The 19,802-nt window shown below is 37.1% G+C and overlaps 1 protein-coding gene across 18 annotated transcripts in view; it reads right to left on the bottom strand.

Moving 5' to 3' along the window:
- SVIL (supervillin) overlaps positions 1-19,802 on the bottom strand; it is a 138,819-nt gene that overhangs the window by 27,456 nt on the left and 91,561 nt on the right. For 10 of the 18 annotated variants that reach the window (XM_064636586.1, XM_064636602.1, XM_064636523.1 and 7 more), the window contains 10 exons: positions 19,274-19,335; positions 18,768-18,907; positions 17,924-18,019; positions 16,430-16,682; positions 14,886-14,909; positions 13,289-13,847; positions 11,588-11,807; positions 6,160-6,289; positions 2,033-2,110; positions 1,387-1,455 (listed from right to left, as the gene is read on the bottom strand). In XM_064636586.1, coding sequence (XP_064492656.1) covers positions 1,387-1,455; positions 2,033-2,110; positions 6,160-6,289; positions 11,588-11,807; positions 13,289-13,847; positions 14,886-14,909; positions 16,430-16,682; positions 17,924-18,019; positions 18,768-18,907; positions 19,274-19,335 — 1,631 coding nt within the window. The remainder of the gene's footprint in view (positions 1-1,386; positions 1,456-2,032; positions 2,111-6,159; positions 6,290-11,587; positions 11,808-13,288; positions 13,848-14,885; positions 14,910-16,429; positions 16,683-17,923; positions 18,020-18,767; positions 18,908-19,273; positions 19,336-19,802) is intronic. The other 8 variants (XM_064636566.1, XM_064636628.1, XM_064636550.1 and 5 more) reach the window with 7 other exon arrangements.

Below are 19,802 nucleotides of genomic sequence, written 5' to 3'. Positions count from 1 at the left end.
TACAAGTAACTTCTCTAGTTTAAGCTCCTAAGACAAAAAAACCGCACCAGAAGACTCCAGCAGTTGTACGAGTAGCGTAAAGTCTCTGAATTGTTTTCCTCCACAACTTTATATGGGTCTTGTTATAAGAGAAACATGGGGAGAAATCTCCAATGCAAACACGTGCTTTTCTGTTCAAAAGTGTGTTCAAAACAGAACACACTCAACTCATATTTGGTGCAAATAACAAAATGATTAATTGTGCCAGGAAAAAAACCAAACAACCACACAAATCTGCATGTACCTTCACGCTGTGCTAGAAGAAAGCAGCTTGGTAAAGGGGCAGGATGTATCTCACCACAGTCAATGGAAAGATGAACACTTTTTGGCTGTTTTCCTTTTAAGACAGATGGAATGAACAGCCCATTGAAGGACCTCCCCTAATTACTGGAGGGACATTAAGTTAGACTATATGTTTATCTTCTAGATACATAAAGCTGGTGAACTCTGTCACACCAAAATTAACAGGTGATCTGAAGTAAAAAATAATAAGCTATATTAAATCCAGAGCTTATGGAGAAGAGGTAATACTAACACATTTCAGTTACTAGTCCAAAATTTAATATTTAATTTAAAAAATTGTAGTAAAAGATCATACTCAAAAACAGCTATGAAAGTGAATGTGGAAATGGTAAATATCAGTCATCTAAATGGTTATAATATATCCAGTAGCCCCTTCCGTACTCACCATCCTCTATTCCAGCAGTGAGTATCTGCTCCTTGAATTCACTGCCATTATACACATACTGGTCAGAATGCTCCCCACATGTGACACAGACTGTGTATGTGTGGGAATGAAGAACCCAATGGATTCCTAGTAGTACTACAACCACAGATGTGAGCTGAGAGGCAAGGGACAAGGAGGTGTAATATAGCAGAATTAGATTTGCATAGATCTATTGAGAACTTCCACTGAACTCTCCTTGTTTTCTTGAGTTTTTCTTCAGCTTGTTTCTTTGCCCACTCCTGCCTTTGCATTTTTTACCTCTGATCATGTGAATCAGGTACTGTTTGCTCAGATCAAGATCTACTATTGTACTTCTGCTCAAAGACAAATTTGTTATGTAGAAAGTTTATATTTCTCATTATCTATTAATTCTTCGTAAGTAAGTTCTTCAAATTGTCTATGATGGAATTGCAGAGGTATGGACATGATTTTGAGGAAGACTTCACATGAAGCTTCTCTAACATTTACTGGAACAGCAGCAGAACTCTATTCCCAAGCAAATACAAAGTTAACTCTACTGCCACAAGTTGCTTTGGAAATATGTATCTTCGACCTGAATGTAATTTTCTGTCTTACTCCTCCCTCCAATAATTAAATACAAAATTTATAGAGCATTTCACCTTCCATCTCCAAGGATGACGTTCACCAGAAATCAGAGAGCTTGATTCTTTCAAACTAGTACTACAGACCTTAAAGGAAGAAAGAGAGAGAAGCAGGAAGATGGGACAGTCAGAGAATAGAAGCAGGATGTGCCAAGGCAAAAATCCTTTACACAGGCACTAGGGAAAAACACTATAGGAAAGTCACCTCTGAACAAAAGTAGCTTGGTTTTTTACAGTCAATAAATTATAGGATATTATGTCTTACACTGTATATGCACATTACTTACAGGGAAGTCAGAGTACACAGCATTTTATTCTAAAATAAATGCTGTGCAGTTACATACTACTCCTTTTATATACCCTTTTTAACAACTTGCAAGTTTTCAGTATCATAACAAATATAATAATGTTTCCTTCTATTACTTTCTCAAATATTGTCTAACATAGATATAGAATTTTTAGAAAAGCAACCATTAGAGAAACAGTAGAATGTATATTGAAGAAGAGTACACAACATAGTGGCATAACACCACGTTTCTTTAAAGCTGCATTTACTAAGCTGGTTAACGAGTTAAGAGGATTATTAATTTTCTATGTAAGAAAACAGTCAAAATGTGCTTACTTGAAATTGTTGAGCATTTAAATTGTGCAGACTTTTGCTCACCTGATTAATAGGTAGAAAAGGATGAAATTTATGGAGAGCGGGTATAACAGGAGAGTAAGTAGAAGCATATACAGGTTCCTATGACAAGGACAGAAGCAAAGCAAAGGAATTAGAAAAGAACTGAACTACCAGAAATGGAGATGGGGAAGAAATAACTCCTCTTTCCCTAATTTCTTACTTAATCTTTTAATCTTCTAGAAATGTTTTCCCTATTGGAAAGCCAGAGATAAAAAATGTTGTCATAATACAACAACACACTTACTAAAACCATTCCATGCAGGAATTATCCAAGTTAGTAACAATATTACTACAACTCAACACAGAACAAAACAGTACAGCTGGAAGATACAATTTTCATATGCTGATAATTTTTATATGTCTGTGTTTTCATGCATCATTAAATGGATGAACCATGTCAACAACAATGTGAATGATTCTGCTGGAAGTTTAATCAGACCCTGCTAAATAACAAACCATCTATTTTTCTGGATGAAAGGAAAGAATGCTTACTAAAACTGGGAGACCCAAATGCCATCTGGAGGGAATTGCTAAGCCCATAGTACTACTCAGTGAAGGTGAGTTCACCATTCTAAACAAAGCCTACAAATAACCCCTGCCCCAGAGCTGGGCTTACCCAAAGCTGATTAGACATGGCTTTATCATCTATAATTCTTCTTCCTTTCTATAGGTTAAAGCAAGTGTGGAACATGGCAAAGAATATTGGTAACCACAGCTCATTAGAGTGGCTCGAAGTGAAGCCTAATCATTAGTTTCAGCTTTGATGAGAATGAGATACAAGCACTTAGTGGATGCCATATTTGAAATGGATAAAACTACTACCACAGCAAGAGACTAATATTTTGCCTAAAAGTCACTTTTTAAGGGTTCACCCCCTTTAAGGTTTTTACACACTTCACCTCTGAATAATTTTGAAATGACTGCTCGGCCCTAGCCTTTAACATCAGTGCTGAGCTGCAATTTAAACTTAATGTAAGAATTAAGTGTTTCAAATGTCAGTCACCAATGCAATTGCAATGCATCTGGTAACCACATTAATCAGGGACTCTCTTAAAAATGGCTGACTATAAAATAAGAAATTTTCATTCCCGTAAATCTTGCTATTTTGATACCGGGGAAGATTTTAAAGTTAGTAAATTTTTCTACTCATGAAAAAAGCCCAACAAACTGGAAATCTTCCATCCATCCTAAACTGATGAACACAAATATACTAAATCCAAAATATTTTTCCCAAATAAAAGGGATTTTTTTTCCATTAAGACATTCATCAGTGTACAGTTGTTCCCCTGATGTTAGAGCTATTCTTTGAATTGTCCAAGTATGTTTTACAATATATATAAATGACTTAAGAAGGCTCATAGCTTCCAAAAAACTTTCCTCCTGTGTGCAGCAATCATCAAAACAGATGCTGGACCTCCAAGTAAATCTCCACTTCCCCCCCTCATTTGTACTGCCTTTAGTTAATTCCTTAGTCCCTTCTTTTTTTCCCCATTTGAGGTTGCTCTGTCAGCTTTTTCATGAATTTTATGGGTTTTTTCTACAGTTTACTCTACGTATAAATTACTATGACACATTTGGAGAAATATCTCACCATGCAGAGAACTGTGCAGAAGTCTTTCGACTAGAAGTGTTGAAACAGCACTATTTAATATAACTATTTTATAAAGAGTATGAATCTTTCCACTTTCGTTGTTTGTATGAAATCTAAATGTATTTTAACAACTTCTAATTTATACAGCCATACTTCAGTAATCAAATCTCCAGAGCAGGTTAGATAACCTTTTAAGGGAGAAACACACACACAAAAAAAAACCCCAAAAAGGTGTCTGACTACATTAACAGAAGCGCCATACTGCAATTAAAAATGTCAGGCATTACTTTGAACCACCAGGGCATGACAGAAGTTTACACACCCTTGCTGTCGATGCACAGCTGCCATGTGTGGAAATTGTATAACTAGCTTAAAATGCAGTAATCAATACAATTTCTGCATTTTTTTTTCTGCAATCCAGCAACAGAAAGAACCAAGATTCTCAAGTACACCACAGTCTCAAAGTTCTACAAACAGAATTCAGTGGCACACTGCTTCATGGTTCTCAAAGGATAACAGCCATCACATTGACTAATTATCAAAATGAGTATTTCTAGATTTAAGGGCAGCTGACATGGTGTCTTGTAAACAGTGTGGTCAACTTATTAAAGGTTTACATTATTTCTCATATGTCACATAATGAATGAGCATCACAAATATCAATACAGCTCAAGGAGTTGTGTATCTTACATACCCAAGTTTTCAACCATTAGCAGACATGCAAATACTTTGATTTTGGCTCTAAACAGCCAAGAGCTAATATGAGCTATTAGAGTGGGTGACCCAGTGTCACAGAAACTCCCATTGCTAGCACTGTCACTTCAAAGCTTGTATCCTTCAAGCACTTCATGCTCGCTTACTCGCTTTAAAAGCCTAACTCGTGCTATACTGAGTGAAGTTGCTGCACATGGAAACACAGCAGGGAGGATATGGGTGCTGAGGACTGAGAAGAGAGAACAAAGGATTTGTCTCTGACTAAAACTTGGCAGCTGTTAAAAGCTTTTTCTCAACCCCATTGTCTCTAGCTGGAGTACATTTGTTATCTGATTTCAACAGTTGTCATTTTGGAGACTAGCCTGTTAAAAATGTGACCAAAATTTTGCTTCCTTTGCTGAAACTATTTTTACTTTAAGATATGTTTCAAACTAGCGACTGGATTTTTGAACAAGTCTGCAGGGCAAAACCAAATCAAACTATATAAACCAAACTGCAAAAATCAACTTTCTTGTTTTCTGTCCAGTTAATGCAATAATTGATGAGCCATATGTTCAGGCACAGATTTACCTTCAATAATGACAGATCGTGACCTTACTTGTAATATAGTGATGGAACAGGAGACTTTTTGTTACTGTTTGTCTATACTATTTAATAGAAGCAGGACCTTCACAAATAATTGGATCCAAAGATTACTGTCACCATTAGTAAAATTTGTAACACAAATTTTATTTTCACTTGTCATCTGGGAAATACTCCTTCAAATAGTAAAGGCGTTGGAAACGGCCTATTTTATCTGACATTGTCATTTTCAAAATACTAGACTCAGAAGGGAAACAAGTCCACATTGGCCCCATATTTTGAGGCAGCAGTCAGTCCATTTTGAAGCAAATCTCCCAGTCATCCTCACTTTCTGTGCTTTGGTTCACACTGCAGAATGCACAGAACTAAGCCCCGAAGTGCCCTCCCAGATTCCCATGTAACACTAATGCTGGTAAAGGCAGTCAGGCCACAGGACCAGACCAAATTTAGTCTGAAGTTTTGCTTCAGGCTAACCAAAAGAAGCAAGTATAGCATAGACAGTAGGTCCTCAGCAGTAATCATTCTGATTTACAGATCCAATTCTGCAGGCCAACATAACTTACTCATGTATAGACATAACCAGAGTGTGCTAACAATTTGGACCTCCCTTTCCTCTCTACATCTTTCTATCCATCTCTCTCTCTATTCATTAACACTGATAAGACAGAAAATCCCTGTCCTGACAGTTTTGGCTATCCAAAACCTGAAAAGATCATGCAAGATAACCAAAAGCCAAATGGCTCATGAATGCTCTGGTACCTGCATTTCCTCAGTGGTTCTAGGATCCAAAATTACTGGTCAAAACCCCAGTGTTTGCATAGAGATGACACAGCTTTAGGAATGTATGGTGTCATACACCCATACATAAGAAAACACCTGAACGAAGTCTTAAGGCAATTTCATTGTGGGAGGGGTGTGGGCAGAGGGTAAGGGGAAAGGACTTAAATCATTATACATGTTCCAGAAGCCTTACAGACCCATTTACTAGTTCATAATCTCCTGATGTGAAGACATTGTAACCAATATTATATGTCCCAAGACAGTGAAGCTATTCTCATTTAATGATCTCTCATGTTGGGAGAATTGTTTTCTAAACAAGCCGGAAAATAAGAGGAATAACAGGAGCTAGTAGCTAATATTAGGCATGCCTGTCTAGTTGGATGCGTCTTCAAAAAGCAAAAGCATTTCAAGCAAGATGTTTTTTCCAAACAAGGACAGTTACCTTCTTCAACAGCTGCTCAACTTCTTGCATCTGCATACTACGATCAGCAACAGGGACTTTTGCATACTCCTGCTTTTTGCTGAGCCTGCTCTTCCAATCTTCTTCACCACTCTTCTTCAGCAATGCCAACCTAGAAGGAAAACCATGCCAACAGGTAGCTTTAAACACTGTACTTCCCATTATCCTCAAAAGATAATCTTACTGTTGCATTAATGCTGCATTCAAGATAATTTGAAATTAGGTTTTCTAACATTAACTATAGTTATTTACATTTCATACACATATACAAGGCTCACAAACGAACACAAAGCCTTTACTGTACATGTTGAACGGGAATCATCTGTCAAAACACAGACATCTAGATTTGACATAGGCACCCCAGTTAATTTGTATAATCAGCGGAAATTGCCAATACAGTCAAGGAGACCAAGGTACAACGCAGATCGCCCTAAAGTAGACATATAAATAGGTTAGATTAGTAACTGCTTTTTTTTCCCTCCCTTCTGTTGATAAGGCACAGAGACGGACTAGCTTGGCTATGGATACTTATCCTGCAGATGACCAAAGTTACAAATACATATCCTACCTTTAGTCTTCTTTGTACTCATAAAAAAAAATTAAAAAATTATTTTCTTCAAAACACAAGAAGAAAGAGGTCTGTTCAGCAGGCACACACCAATTAGGTCTCAACAGGCACATCAAAGGACAACTCTACAGTTACTACTTTCACTACAACTCCAGGGACTGAGGTTACTATCAGACTCCCCTGGATCACTTCGTATCTCCTTGCTTAGTTCAGGCGTTGCTGTGACACAGATCAGCAGCACCAATGCTCTAATAACTCGGTGCTAACTACACTACAGCTGTGAAATCTATTAGCAAGATTCAACTCATTTAAAGGATGCCTCATATTTATAATGTGGATTACCATTAATCTCAGTAAGTACGATCTTTTCCAAGTGCTGTTTCCTAATTTTGAGCAAAATTCTGAACGTAGCTCAAAAAGACACTGACTGGCTCTGGTGGAGACAACATGTAGATTTATTTTGCTAGAATTAGAATCTATTTGTCCATACAAACATTGAGGTGATTAGTAGGGTAGGGTAAGACAGTCAGGAATACGAGGTCTACTCAGGCATGGTCTTCAGCTTACCTTCCTCAGAAATTAACATCTGTATGAATTTTCTACATTCTAGAAATCATTCTGAGTATCCATAAAACATGTATCTGCAGCACTTGTGCAAACAGTTGTATCAGTCCCCTAAATAATTTTTATTTTAGTTGAATTAAGTCTTACTACATACCTTTTTAAAATTTCATTAAGTAAGTATTTCAGTAAGCATTATACAAAACCCTTAACATTATTAATATTTGAACAGGTTCAGTGGTTAAACCTATTCTGACCACAAGATATGGAAATCCTTTTTTAGAGATGTGATTAGTTACCCTCACAGTAAGTCTTGTCTTGAAACTCTGAGGAGGAGGAAAGAGCTGAATATGTTTAGCCAGAAACCAAGTTTCAGGCAGCTGCCTCCTGCAAAAATCCAGGGGATGCAACTATGCTACTGACCTATGGAGGATGATCAATTGGCCCTAAGGCGGTCATTTGAGAAAAACTAAGAATGCAGAGAACAGTAATCCACAGAATACAATGGCAGTAAGAATGTTAGTATTCAAGAAAGCAGTTATTTCCTCTCTTCCTGCCCAGGCAGGCAGTGCTGGCAGGCTTCACATTGCCTGATTGCTTCATACCTCACAGCATGGGATGAGTAGGGGTGAGAAGGACTCACAATAAGGAGATGAGGTCATGGCCATTGTTTCCAGAAGGGATACAAGAATTCACTGCCCAGAACTAATCTTCTGGAGTGCATCCATGCATGTGTGAAACTGTGGAGGAGACCGAGAGGGGACTGAATTGCCACCATGCCATGAATCATCTTCAGTAGCTATGTTCTCTCATGTCAGTTTTGTTTAGATACGATCTGTGATAATTGAAACTGGAAGGTATATTGGTCAGCTTTGGCCTAAGATGGGTTTGTTTTTAAAAATGTCTTTAGCAGGCAGGGGAAAAAAAGTCTTTTTTTTTTTTCTAAGCTGGCTTTACTGCAGGGTATTTGACCTTTGACCCAAATAGCCTGGTTGATCAGGGAGAGAAAAATCTATAATTCTAAGAATACTTGTGTCTCTGGAGACTTTGTTTTCTTCTCTGCCATAAGGATGGATTCATACCAGCCCTCCATTCTCCAATGGTATGTGTAATAAAACAACTCACCCTACAAGTGAGAACACACATTTGTCTGTTTTGAGCAATGAAATCACCACTTAAAGTAATGTGTATGCTCTGTATGCCAATGAAAACTTCACTGCTGTGCAAAAAAAAACCAAACTTCTTTCAAACAATGGAAGTGGCAATAAAGTCAGACTGCCCTGACTCAGCAACAATTGGGTGGAGGGTGCCCTTTTGTATGAATAAAGATGCAAGAACTACTGAATTGGTTCATACAAGCAAGTCCACCAGCTCAGTAGCTTAACTCAAAGTAGACAGAAGTTGATTCTTTGGAAAGTCTTCAAAACTAAGTCAATTATTAGGTATAATACTTAGATTTGTTTAAGACCTGCTTCTTACTAGTTTCATTGCATACCCCTAGTTTTCCACTTTCAATAAATAATGAATAATCATGTATTCATTATTTTAACTGTTCAGTTATACTGCTTTTGCCTCCAAAAGTTCCTTTTCCATTCTGAAAAAAAAAGTTTTACTCTTCTCTTGAAGAAAAAAGCTTTTGTATGTCTGCCCATCTTTGACAACTTGCTCTGTATCCTTCTTTCACCTGCTATTGAGATAGAATATGTGACATCAAGATTGAATGATCATCTTCCCAGAGGTGCCAGGATGGCTTCAAAGCAAAAGCTTCCAGAGCTGAAGGCAAAACATTGGATTAATACTGAAGGGAAACAGAAACAAGATTTGAACAAGTGTTTTGCCTTAAAAAAGAATGTTGCATGAAAGGCCTTGGTAAAAGTCTTGGCAAAAAATGTCCAAAATGACACATCTTTCTTCTGTGACAATATTTTAGTATCTTAGCTGCTAGTGTTACCCTTGAGATAGAGCAAACTGGACATAGGCTTGTCTTTCACATGTACTCTGTTGGCTGCACTTGACTAACACTTTTCAGATAAATCATAAATCCTGGAGGGCAATGTGAGATGCATAACTACAAAAAGGAAGTTGACTGTTAAAAGAGTGCATAAATTCAATATAGCGAGGACCAAACTGCATAAGAAAGTATTGCTCTGGCATCCATACATCAAAAAAGGTTGAAAATTAAGTTAAGATTCCTCCTCAGAAGGTGTGAATGATGGTAAGAGGACCACCAGAAATTAGTTATCTGTAACTTTTTTAAATGGTGATTATGGCATGGAGTTGACTTCTAAAGCGGAGCTGATAGGACGGGTCTTCTAGCAACTTTGGTCTCCATAAATGCACAAAGACAGGAGAAGAGAGGTATCTTTCTTCCTTGAAAAATCATGATTTTCATTCTTCCATATAATATACGTAATTCTGAAAATGCCAGGCATGCACTCACTCCACAAGGATAATATTAGTTCAGTGAAGCAAGTCTTTGAGAAAATCACTTTCATCCAGACCAGCATTCATGCATCCTGCCCAAATATCATTACATGTGTGGAAAAGTTGTTCTTCCAAAAGGTGAAAGAATGTCTGACACAGCCAGAAAAATCCGCTGGATGGGAAGATGAAGTTAGTAAATGTAAAAGGGGGAAAAAAAAAAAGTTCATCTTTAGCAAAAATGTTCTTTGATGTTTATGAATACTTGGCATCACCTACAGCCAAGAAAAAGAAAATGACGGGTTGTAGTTTTTAAATTCTGGGACAAGAAGCAGGCTACTGTGGTATTTTGGAAGTCTAAAACATTTTGATACCATCTCAGTCATTTACAGGTATTGTGGAATCACGATATACAAATTCCTGACAAGATAGCAGGCATTTTCTTGTCAGCTCTGGGACTGACTAGACAGTCTCGTAGTCCTAACAAAAGCAATTCCTGGTTGTGAGTGTGACCGACAGCCTTCTACTTCTGTTCCTCAAAAGATCAACTCAGCTGAGGCATTAAAGCTAGGACTAAAGCAGCTACTAATACTTGGATCTTCCCTCCAACCTCTTTTTCCACACCAGGATCAGGGAAGGCAGATCATTTACAACCTATAAACCAGAAGTTATGGATCTTGAACCTTGTCTGCCCAGACAACCGACATGTTTACATTAGGAATATGAGAAGAGGGGTGAAAGTTGTTTTAAACAAAACAACAGTAAACTGAAAAAGGTAAGTACATCCTTCAGAAGGGTGCTAAGACTGCACAGCTGCTGTAGCTGCCCCTGCACCACCTTTGTGTAAAGGGGAAAACAGGGAGTGGGGATGCTTTTTAAATGTGGATGACTCACCTCCTGGAAATATATGAATTTAAGAAGTGTACTTTGGAATCATGTGTAAAATTTAAAAAAAATGGTTGAGTTCCTAATATCATACCCACCTCACCAAGTGAGGGAATATTTTTACAGACTGAAAGTTTAATCAAGCAGCTATTTTTATTTATTGGTTCTGCTTTCACTGCAGAAAAACTGAAGGACAAATAGGCCTATCTGTCAACCTGAAGCAAACAGTCATAATTTTACTCACTGGACTGCTACAAATTTGCGATTGAATTTATATTCTCAAAGTTTTAACTAAATCAGAAAAACTTCTAGAAGTACTACAGCAGCTATTTAAGGTCCAGCCCTGAACTCCTACTGTCTGCACAAGCACAGGACGTTTAACATTTTGTTTCAGATCAGAATGATCTTGGGTTGGAAAAAGTATTTCTAATATTCCTACAAACCTGTCTAAATTACTATCCTTTTAAAAATCCCTACAGTAAGTTCTTGGAAGTCAAAATGGCAACCATGTATTTCTGAAGAAGAGGGGGCAATATCAGAGAGTCTGTCCCTAACTCCCTGTACTCAGCTTAGTTAGGAGACCCACATAGCCCAAAAAGAAATGGTTATTTAAAAAACCACAATCACATTATAGGTGTTGTAACTGAAAGTAGAACCTGGGGAAGTAGATTAAGTGTATGAGTATAAATGTATTTTTTACAAGTTTAATTTTCTGAAATAGTTATTGGTTATTCAGGTAGCTCTTTCAAAATCAGGTTTTTATGTTCTCTTAAATGGTAATTCTCATTCACCATCATCTGCTTTATAAGGATGTCAGGCAGATTAGCTGCATGTTTCTGCTGTTAGTAATAATATAGCCTAATAATCGCTACTTAGGTTTTTCAGAAACAGTTTTAAAGCTTCTTTTTATACCATCATCAGTCTAATAACTGTATTTACAGAGATCATTAAAAAAAAAAAGTGAAATTTAAGTACCTTTCCTTAATTGACATAGTTTTGCCAGAATTATCAAGGACATCCTCAGTTGTTTGTGCTTTGCTCTCTCCAATGGAAAACATCTCACAGGAATTCTTATAAAATTTGCCTTCCAATTGCTCAGAGAGTTCCTGCAGTCTACAGGATGCCGCAGCTGCAGTTTGTGAAACCGTCCTCATTGCTGATGTGCTGGTGAGTTCAGAAGCAGGCTCAGCGTGGTCTGCCCATTCAAAAGAGAAGTGCTGCATTAGACTTAGTTCTATACCCAAAGATATTTCACATTACTAACACTGAAGCAGCAGATGTTTTTTTAAATGTTCATATCACATACTCTGTTAACAGGGAAAAAATTCTGGCTGAGCTAAATTAAAAAGATTAATCGTGAAGTATTATTTGCTGCAGAGACTGGCTGTTTCTGACTGATGTTCACATGAAGCCACAGAATATCATGTTCAACACACAGTTCTGAACTTCATATGGATGAAGCACAAACTGCTGCTCCCATTATCACACCAGCAGGAAAACAAATGGAGAAATAAAAGTGAGAGGGAACAAAGAGCAAGGGAAGAGAAGCAGACAGAATTTAAACAAGAAATTAACTTATTGGTAAAGCAGTTTAATGCATAATAAGTAGTCTACTAGGAGGACATTTAATAAATAGAGGCATTATTTTCTGGGAGGGTGTTGGGGGTTTTTTGGGTTTGTTTCTTCAAGTAGCAATTAAACCACAGGAAAAAAACATCTTGATGAAAGATAAATGCACTATTACAGTTATCCTTAAAGAAATATAAGCAATCTTCATTTTTCTTCGTGAAATTTTATAAGCACAGCATCTCTCTGATACATGACTACTCCTGTTTTATCCCCGTCTCCATCTCCTCTGCAGTCATCAAAAGCTAACGGGATAGAATGGATACTGCTTTTGAGGAATACAGGCAGAACTATACCCTCCACTCCATGCCTGTGTGAGGACCATTAAATTTAAAATAAATTAACTTCACAAGACAAAGACAAAAATGCTTTCAGTGCTACAGGGTACTGTGGTCCTGTCACCCATCATAATAAACCACAAACGCAATACAACATCCTTCTAAATTCAACAGAATAGAAGACTGTGCAATGATCAAATCCACTGATTATTTCTGAAATCCTTTATTTAAAGATGGGCAAGCTTACTTTTTAAGTTTAAATTATGTTGTGCATATAGAAATGCAATTGCTCTGAGAATTTCTTGGTTTGTATTTGTCACCACAATAAAAGGAAAAGAATATTAATTTTGCAAAATTAATTCTCTGAAAATTATCTGCTACTAGCTATGTATGCATATATGTAGTGAATTCATAACTATATATGCACAATAAGGCAAAAATTAAGGGCAAGTGCTTGATCTAGAGCAGCAAGTTTAGTTTGTTCAGCATTTTGAAGTGCAGGGGCAAGGGCAAAAGAAAGGATAAATCTTAGCTTCAGCATATAATACCACTTCTTTCAAAGTAAGAAAATCTGAATAAAATTGAGCCATATTTAAAGACTGAAGAAGTGAAAGAATAAAAAAATAAAAAACTGTATTTGCAAAACTTAAAACTTCACAGGTATTTCTCTGCTTTTAAGCAGTGTTAAAAAAAGAAAACATAACCAGCATTGATAAAGCTTGAAACACCATTTGCTGAATGAGACTACACCAACAGCAAGTATATACTGCACCTCTTTGCCAAGTCTTGCTTTTCATAACACTTTCAAAATCCATCTTTTCTTCAAAGGACTGGCCTTCTTTGACTTCCCATTTACTTTGCATTTCCTTCTGTTCAAGAGGCTGAAAAAGTCCTTGTGAACTAAACAGTTCCAAGCTGCCCTTCCTCAGGAAGCTGTATGTTGTCTCTTTATGGCAGTCTCCTGTTTTTTCAGGAACAGGATGTGTGGTTTCTTCCTCAAAGGAACTGTATTTTGTAATTTCATTAGCTTCATGTGCTAGAAACCTCTTCCTCTCTTCTTCATGTTTCTTTGATGCTCTTCTGCTTTCTAGTGCTTCCACTGAGGGCTGCCACTGTTCTGACTTCTGTGTGCGTTTTCCTGATGAGTCCAAGTTTTCTGCTGAAGAGTGGAACCTCAAATCAGCTCTAGCAGCAGCACTCATGCTCGCATCACTAGCTGGCTTCATGTGCAGATCTCCAGCAAACAATGGAGCAAGGGCAGATGCCATCGTTGAAACTGATGTTGCAACTGCAGTTGACAGGGGAGTGATTTTTCCACTTTCATTTTGTACCTATGAGGAAAAAAAAACAACCAAAGAACACAAATAGGACTTAAAAGCTTTGAAATTATCAATTCCAAAAAACAGTCTAATCATGTCAGTTCTTCAGAGGTATTATTCCATATAAATATAGTGCTCTATCAATATAGACTAGAAGCAGATAAGGAAAACAGCAATGCCCCTATAATTTGGCTGCAGATGGATAATTCCCCCCAAGTCAAAAATGACTGCATGTGAACAGCAACATCTTTAGTAATAAGGGGTGTATGTGTAGCATGCAACATAATGTTGTGTCAGCGCTCCATGGAAAGGCTCACACTGGCACGGGACTGGGGGGAAAAATTAGTTCATGTTCCAGATGCTGGATGACATGCCATGTGCCCAGGCTAATCCACTCTGCATCTCAGCAGGACTAATTAGCTTTGGCACAGCTCTGCTCTTACACAGTTCTGCATCTTCCAGCTCTAGAGCCTGCTCAGCGCCAGAGACAGACTGCTCCGTGCTGTCCCACACAGGGCAGACATTCCTGATGCTTCAGCCACATAAATCACCCTCAAGAAGGACTTTTTCGAGTATAAATATTGGCTGCCATGAGCAAAGTATTTGAACCTAAGAAGTATATTAAAAATACCTCCAAATTTGCTTTGCCAGTCTCCACAGTGGAAAAATAATCTTTTCTACTCTTTAGCACAATAATTTTATAAAGTTTTCCTAGATACAGTTAAGATGGATTTTTTTTTCTGAAATGCAGAGCTTAGCTTTGTCTTCTTCAAAGGATACAAAAACTATGAAAGAGAGTAACAAACATGCCTCATACACATCAGGAGATTTTTTTTTTATTGTTTTCTTAAACTGCAAAGCTAGTGAACAGCGTGCAAAAGTTATAGACAAGATCACACCAGCAGGAGGAAATCAGCTCAGAACGTAAAATGTGCATGCAGATTCCATAAAGCGTGGACAACACAATCATTAATTAAGCAAATTGGAAAGCAGAGCAAAGACAACTATGTTAGGTCAAAGAGTCCAAAGAAAGATTAAGCAAATAGTTACCAGTTTATTTTTTTTCCATTGCATCTATCAGAATTAGAAATTTAGAGGAGATCAGAAAAGTACTTCAGCTTTAATTACAAGATACCTACATTTTTAATTATGCATTTTGGGAAAGTAACCTCTAGTAACCTATTTTGATAGCTCTCTTTTGTTTCTTCCTAGAAAAACCATACCTGCATCTCAAAGCATCCCAACACTCCAAATGAACAGTTCACTATAGGAAGTCTTTTTGAAAATACACTCTCATTGAACTTGTTCCAGAGTCAACTCTGGTTTCTTTTGCTAGGTTCAGAAAGAGATGACAAAACATGCTTCCTCTGAGTTTCCTTGCTTGCAGAGCAAGTTTTTTTCTTTAAAAGTCTGACAAAGTAATGTGACTGTCACTTCTTTCCCATCTGCTTCAGCCCTTTTCTGTTGATCACCTTCCTGGGCCACAAAGAAGTTAGTGACACAGTCATTAAAGAGGCCAGGCTGTGACAGTGATTGGCACATAGGAAGTGGATGGAGAAAGGACTATATATGGTCTGGAAATCTTGCTAAAATAAATCTGTCAAAACACTTATTACTACTTTAAGTGTGAGCAAAATAGGTGTAAAGTACAATTATGTATCTGTACAGCTTTGCACCAATCAGTTTAGAGGAATCCTCCCTTCCCACTATTCTATTATTATAATATGGAAAACATATAATCATGGATGAAGCATATAGAAAGAGAACTTGGATTGATCCAAATCCCTAGAAATACGACATGCATAGGAGTTGTGCTTCACTGTTAAAGTGATTTCTTTTGAAGCTGTAATGCTAAGGGACTGATGTTTCTGCTATTGTCATCAGCTCTGAAAGACCACTGCTGGGCCACCTTATGCTCAGGCTTCACTAAAAAGGCATTCCTTTGCAGTTCCAATTATATGAAGGATTCCAGAACAGGAAGCCCAATTCCATTGGACACATTAAAAAATTTCCTTTTTGACCATGACTTTTTGAATTTCAAAAGTATTCAGCTTTTAGAGAAAAAAATTAGGATAAAAATCAGGGCCCCCTCCCAGAGGAAAATGTCAGAATATGTCCTGACTAATAACAGAAATATATAGTGCTTTCAGGAATAGGCCTGAAAGTTGCACATTACAAAGCTCCAAAAATCCCTGAAAATACACAATGATGTGTGTCACAGTTTTTACCCCTTTGATCAGGAATTTACTTTTAGAAGACAAGTAATATCTACCAGAAAAGACACACACTGTGAAAGGTACAGCATGCACCGAACAGAAAGATGATATACACTTGAATTACTTTAAAAAAGAAGAAAACCACTCCAACAAAGTTAAACACTTTGGGGATGTTGTTCCTCAATGTCAGAAGTCTGCTTCCTGACAAGCTCTTTCCTCAGTGTGTAGCTCAAAGCAAAGGAAAGGCCAGCTGTTACAGTATCTTACACTGAAGTTGTTTTCTCAAAAAACAAAACAAAACAAAAAAACCCAACCAACAAACAAACAAACCCAAAACAAAATCAAAAACAAATGCAAAAGAGCTAAGAGGGCACTTACCTGCTCAACTTCTCCAAGAGTGACTGGCTGAGTCTGGTAACGAGCATTCATTCTCCTGTGCCTCAGATCTCCTCGATTCCTTGTGGAGATGGCCCTGGACACTGGTTGAGACAGTTTATTAAACAAAGCCATCTTTTCTGCCAAACTTAAGGTGGAAGAATCTGGTTCATCAGACTGATCTTGCCCCATTGCCTCTTTGGCTGCTCTTATCTCCTCTTTAGCTAAAATTTTTTGTTGTGCTGATGCCTGCAAGCTGAAGAAACAGAATTAGAAATTAGTTTTGAAGAAGCCGCTATGCAGTTTTAAAATCTCAACCTGATAGAAGCAGAACTGCATGTGAAGCACAGTAGCCAATGTAATATAGCAGCCTAAGTGGGTATGCAGTGGTTCAACATTGGCATGATGAATTCTAATTCAACAGCTGGAGATTTAAAAAAAAGTTAAATTTTCATTCACAAATTCATTTGATTAGGACACAACATTTTTTTTTAAAAGGGGAACTTCAAGACTGAAGAGAGATTTTTCAGACAATCTCTTTATACAGAATACGGAGCTATGGAGAGACATTTAAGATGCCTGCTGTAGAACAAACACAGGTCCTACAGTGCAATTTATGTAAAGTTCAATTTTATTGAAAGTAACTTGTGGACCATATATGATCAAAACATTTAAAAGACAGACTTAAACTCCAAGTTAGTGCTGCTTTTAGGTTAGCATAAATTGCAATGCCTCTTATAATTTGAAGTGGAACAGAATTCAGACTGTCTTTTGGTTTGAGTTATCTGGGGTAACTCAACAACAAAAAATAGTTTTGAAACACAGTTTGACTTTGTAGATTGTTTGACCAATGCTGAAGGCAGACAAGTTCATTCATAAAAGCTGTAATTGCATTTGTCTCTACAACAATGTATTTTATTCACCTTTACAATAAAATATTTTATTGTTCATCTTAGGCCACATTTATGGAATTAGCAGGATTCTCTAACTTTTTTTTTCCTGTCATAGTCTCTGCTAAAATTCAGAACAGGCAACAGTATTCTGCAACTTTACCTATAGGTGGTGCAATTTCTTATATTTCCTTTAATTTTGCAAGTTAAAAAATATATATGTAGAGACAGACAAAGGACATGTATTCCTTGTGAAATCAAGCACTCAGCTTTGTTATTTTCATCTGAGGATGACATTACCATAAAAAAAAAAATTACAAGAGCAAAGAGAGTTCTGCTGGGTTTGCTCACATGCAAATTAATTCCTTCACAAAGACGAATATGCTTCTAGAGCGGGTAAGTGTGGTTAGAAGGGTCCTAAAAACAGATGCTTGACCAAAAAAAAGCTGCATTGCTTTATCATGCAAATATAAATGACCAATGTTTTAAATATTCTTGAAATGAGTATTGACTTGACACATTGAAAAGGCATTCAAGACTTTAAAGATGCATCTGCTATTGAAGAATCTTGTGCTCCATGTAACATGCATGTTTACCCCCCCAGTACCTGGTAGGTTGTACAGTGCTCTTAACTACAGTGGGACTAGGTACTCTTGTCACTACTGTGTGGGTATTCACAGAACGTGAAGCAGGGGTAGTTTCACTTTAAAGAATTGCCAAGGAGGGAAAATTCACAGGGAGAGAGAAGAAAAAAGCATTAAGAAAAGCAATACATAAAGTGTTAACTACAGAAAAGACCAAAACAAAACAAAACAGAAAAAAACCAAACAGCAGTGATTTTTAATTAACTATCTGCTGCGACATTTTCAAAATAGTTTCAAATACTTTGAAAGAACCAAAAACCTAGAAGAGCAAACATGCTGTCTCTTGAACTTATTCATTACCCATAATGTAAGCTACCTTTTAGTAGACCATTAGGTGAACATCCATTCACCTTTGTTTAATTTTCCCCAAAAATGATTTTCCCTTATTCAGGAAAACATCATGATATATGACGGGAGTGGAAGAAATGCATTTCCAAAAAGTACATTTGAGATTTCAGAATGTAAAAGGTTTTCCCCAATACATATACATTCCATAAGAAATTGAGCAGATTTCCCTCAGTGCAAAGTATCTTTTTCATTTGAGTTATGAAACAATGCTATGATTAATCTTGTTTACCTAATCCACAGGTTCCTAAACTTTCTGCCAAATTACAGTTCATATAAGTTATGCTTTACTAGTCCCTCTACATTTAAAAAGGAATTTCAATATAGTTTCCCTATGGTTGTCAAGGCCCTTAACAATAAATGTTTTCCTTGCTACAAAGTTATAAGCACCACAGACATGGAACTTATTCCCAGATTTGAAGCAGGAGCCAGAGTTAGAGCCAACACATGCACAAGACTTACGTAGCTGCAATGACCACCTCCTCACTGGTGATTGGTTGTGTGTGAGATCTGTCCTGCAAACGCCGCAGCCTTCTCTCTACCGCTGAACTTCTTGTAGGTGGTTTAGGAATATTTTTCATTTCAAATGATTTTTCCATTTCCTAAGAGGATATACGTTACATTTAAGCCACGGATGAAAAGTTCTAAAACAGTACTTTCTTTTCAGCTTTCTTGCATGCAGAGCAGTAAAGTTCCCAAGTGCCCATCTCTGAATTAAAAGCAGGATGCAATTGCACAGTATGCATCATGGAATTAAGACTAACTACACACCTCTCTCTAAATGACAAGAAGGCTTTAGAGCAACAGGTCTACTGTGTAGGCAGGGAATAAAGTAAGAAAAAAAAAAGTTATGTAGCTTGGGCGTGGTTAACTGCATGATACTTCATTTTAATGCACTTTGGGTTCCTTCAGCATCTTGTATATGAGATGTTTAATTCAGTCTTTTATTTACAAAATGCAATACTTACTCTAAAAAGCAGCCTCTTTGCAGCCACGCTTAGTTTGGCTCGGTCATCCAATTTTTCTTCATCTACACAAAGGAAGAAAAAAAAGATGTTGAACATAGTGAATCAAGCTTATATTAAATACATTTTTTTTAATAAATGATTACAAACCAGCAAATAAGCTGGCTGTTCCTCCCATTTAACAAAAGACTTATCATGAACTCAGTTGTGTAAACTTTATCTGTTTTTACATGTACTGCATTAGAGGAAAATTCTTGAAATGATTTGCAAAAGACTTGTCTTCAGGACAGTTCATGTCCTTTCAAGTCAGCCAAACAAACTTCTATGAATAATCAAACTTATTGTATCAGTCTACAATAACACATGGACTAAGAAAATAATTATACTTAAAGACTGTCCTAAGGGTCAGTGAACAGTATTGAACATTTACTTTATACTAACTGACCATTCTGATTACCACCTCGTGTCCCCATTTCTCAGAGGCTCAGTTGGTATCCTTAGGAGCTGAAATAAGCATCCTCCAGGATCCAAG

Source organism: Pseudopipra pipra, chromosome 1 (genome assembly GCF_036250125.1).
Source record: "Pseudopipra pipra isolate bDixPip1 chromosome 1, bDixPip1.hap1, whole genome shotgun sequence".
NCBI classification, from domain to species: Eukaryota; Metazoa; Chordata; class Aves; order Passeriformes; family Pipridae; genus Pseudopipra; species Pseudopipra pipra.
The sequence above is the reverse complement of the archived record's forward strand: the minus strand, read 5'-3'. Positions and strand labels throughout refer to the sequence as shown.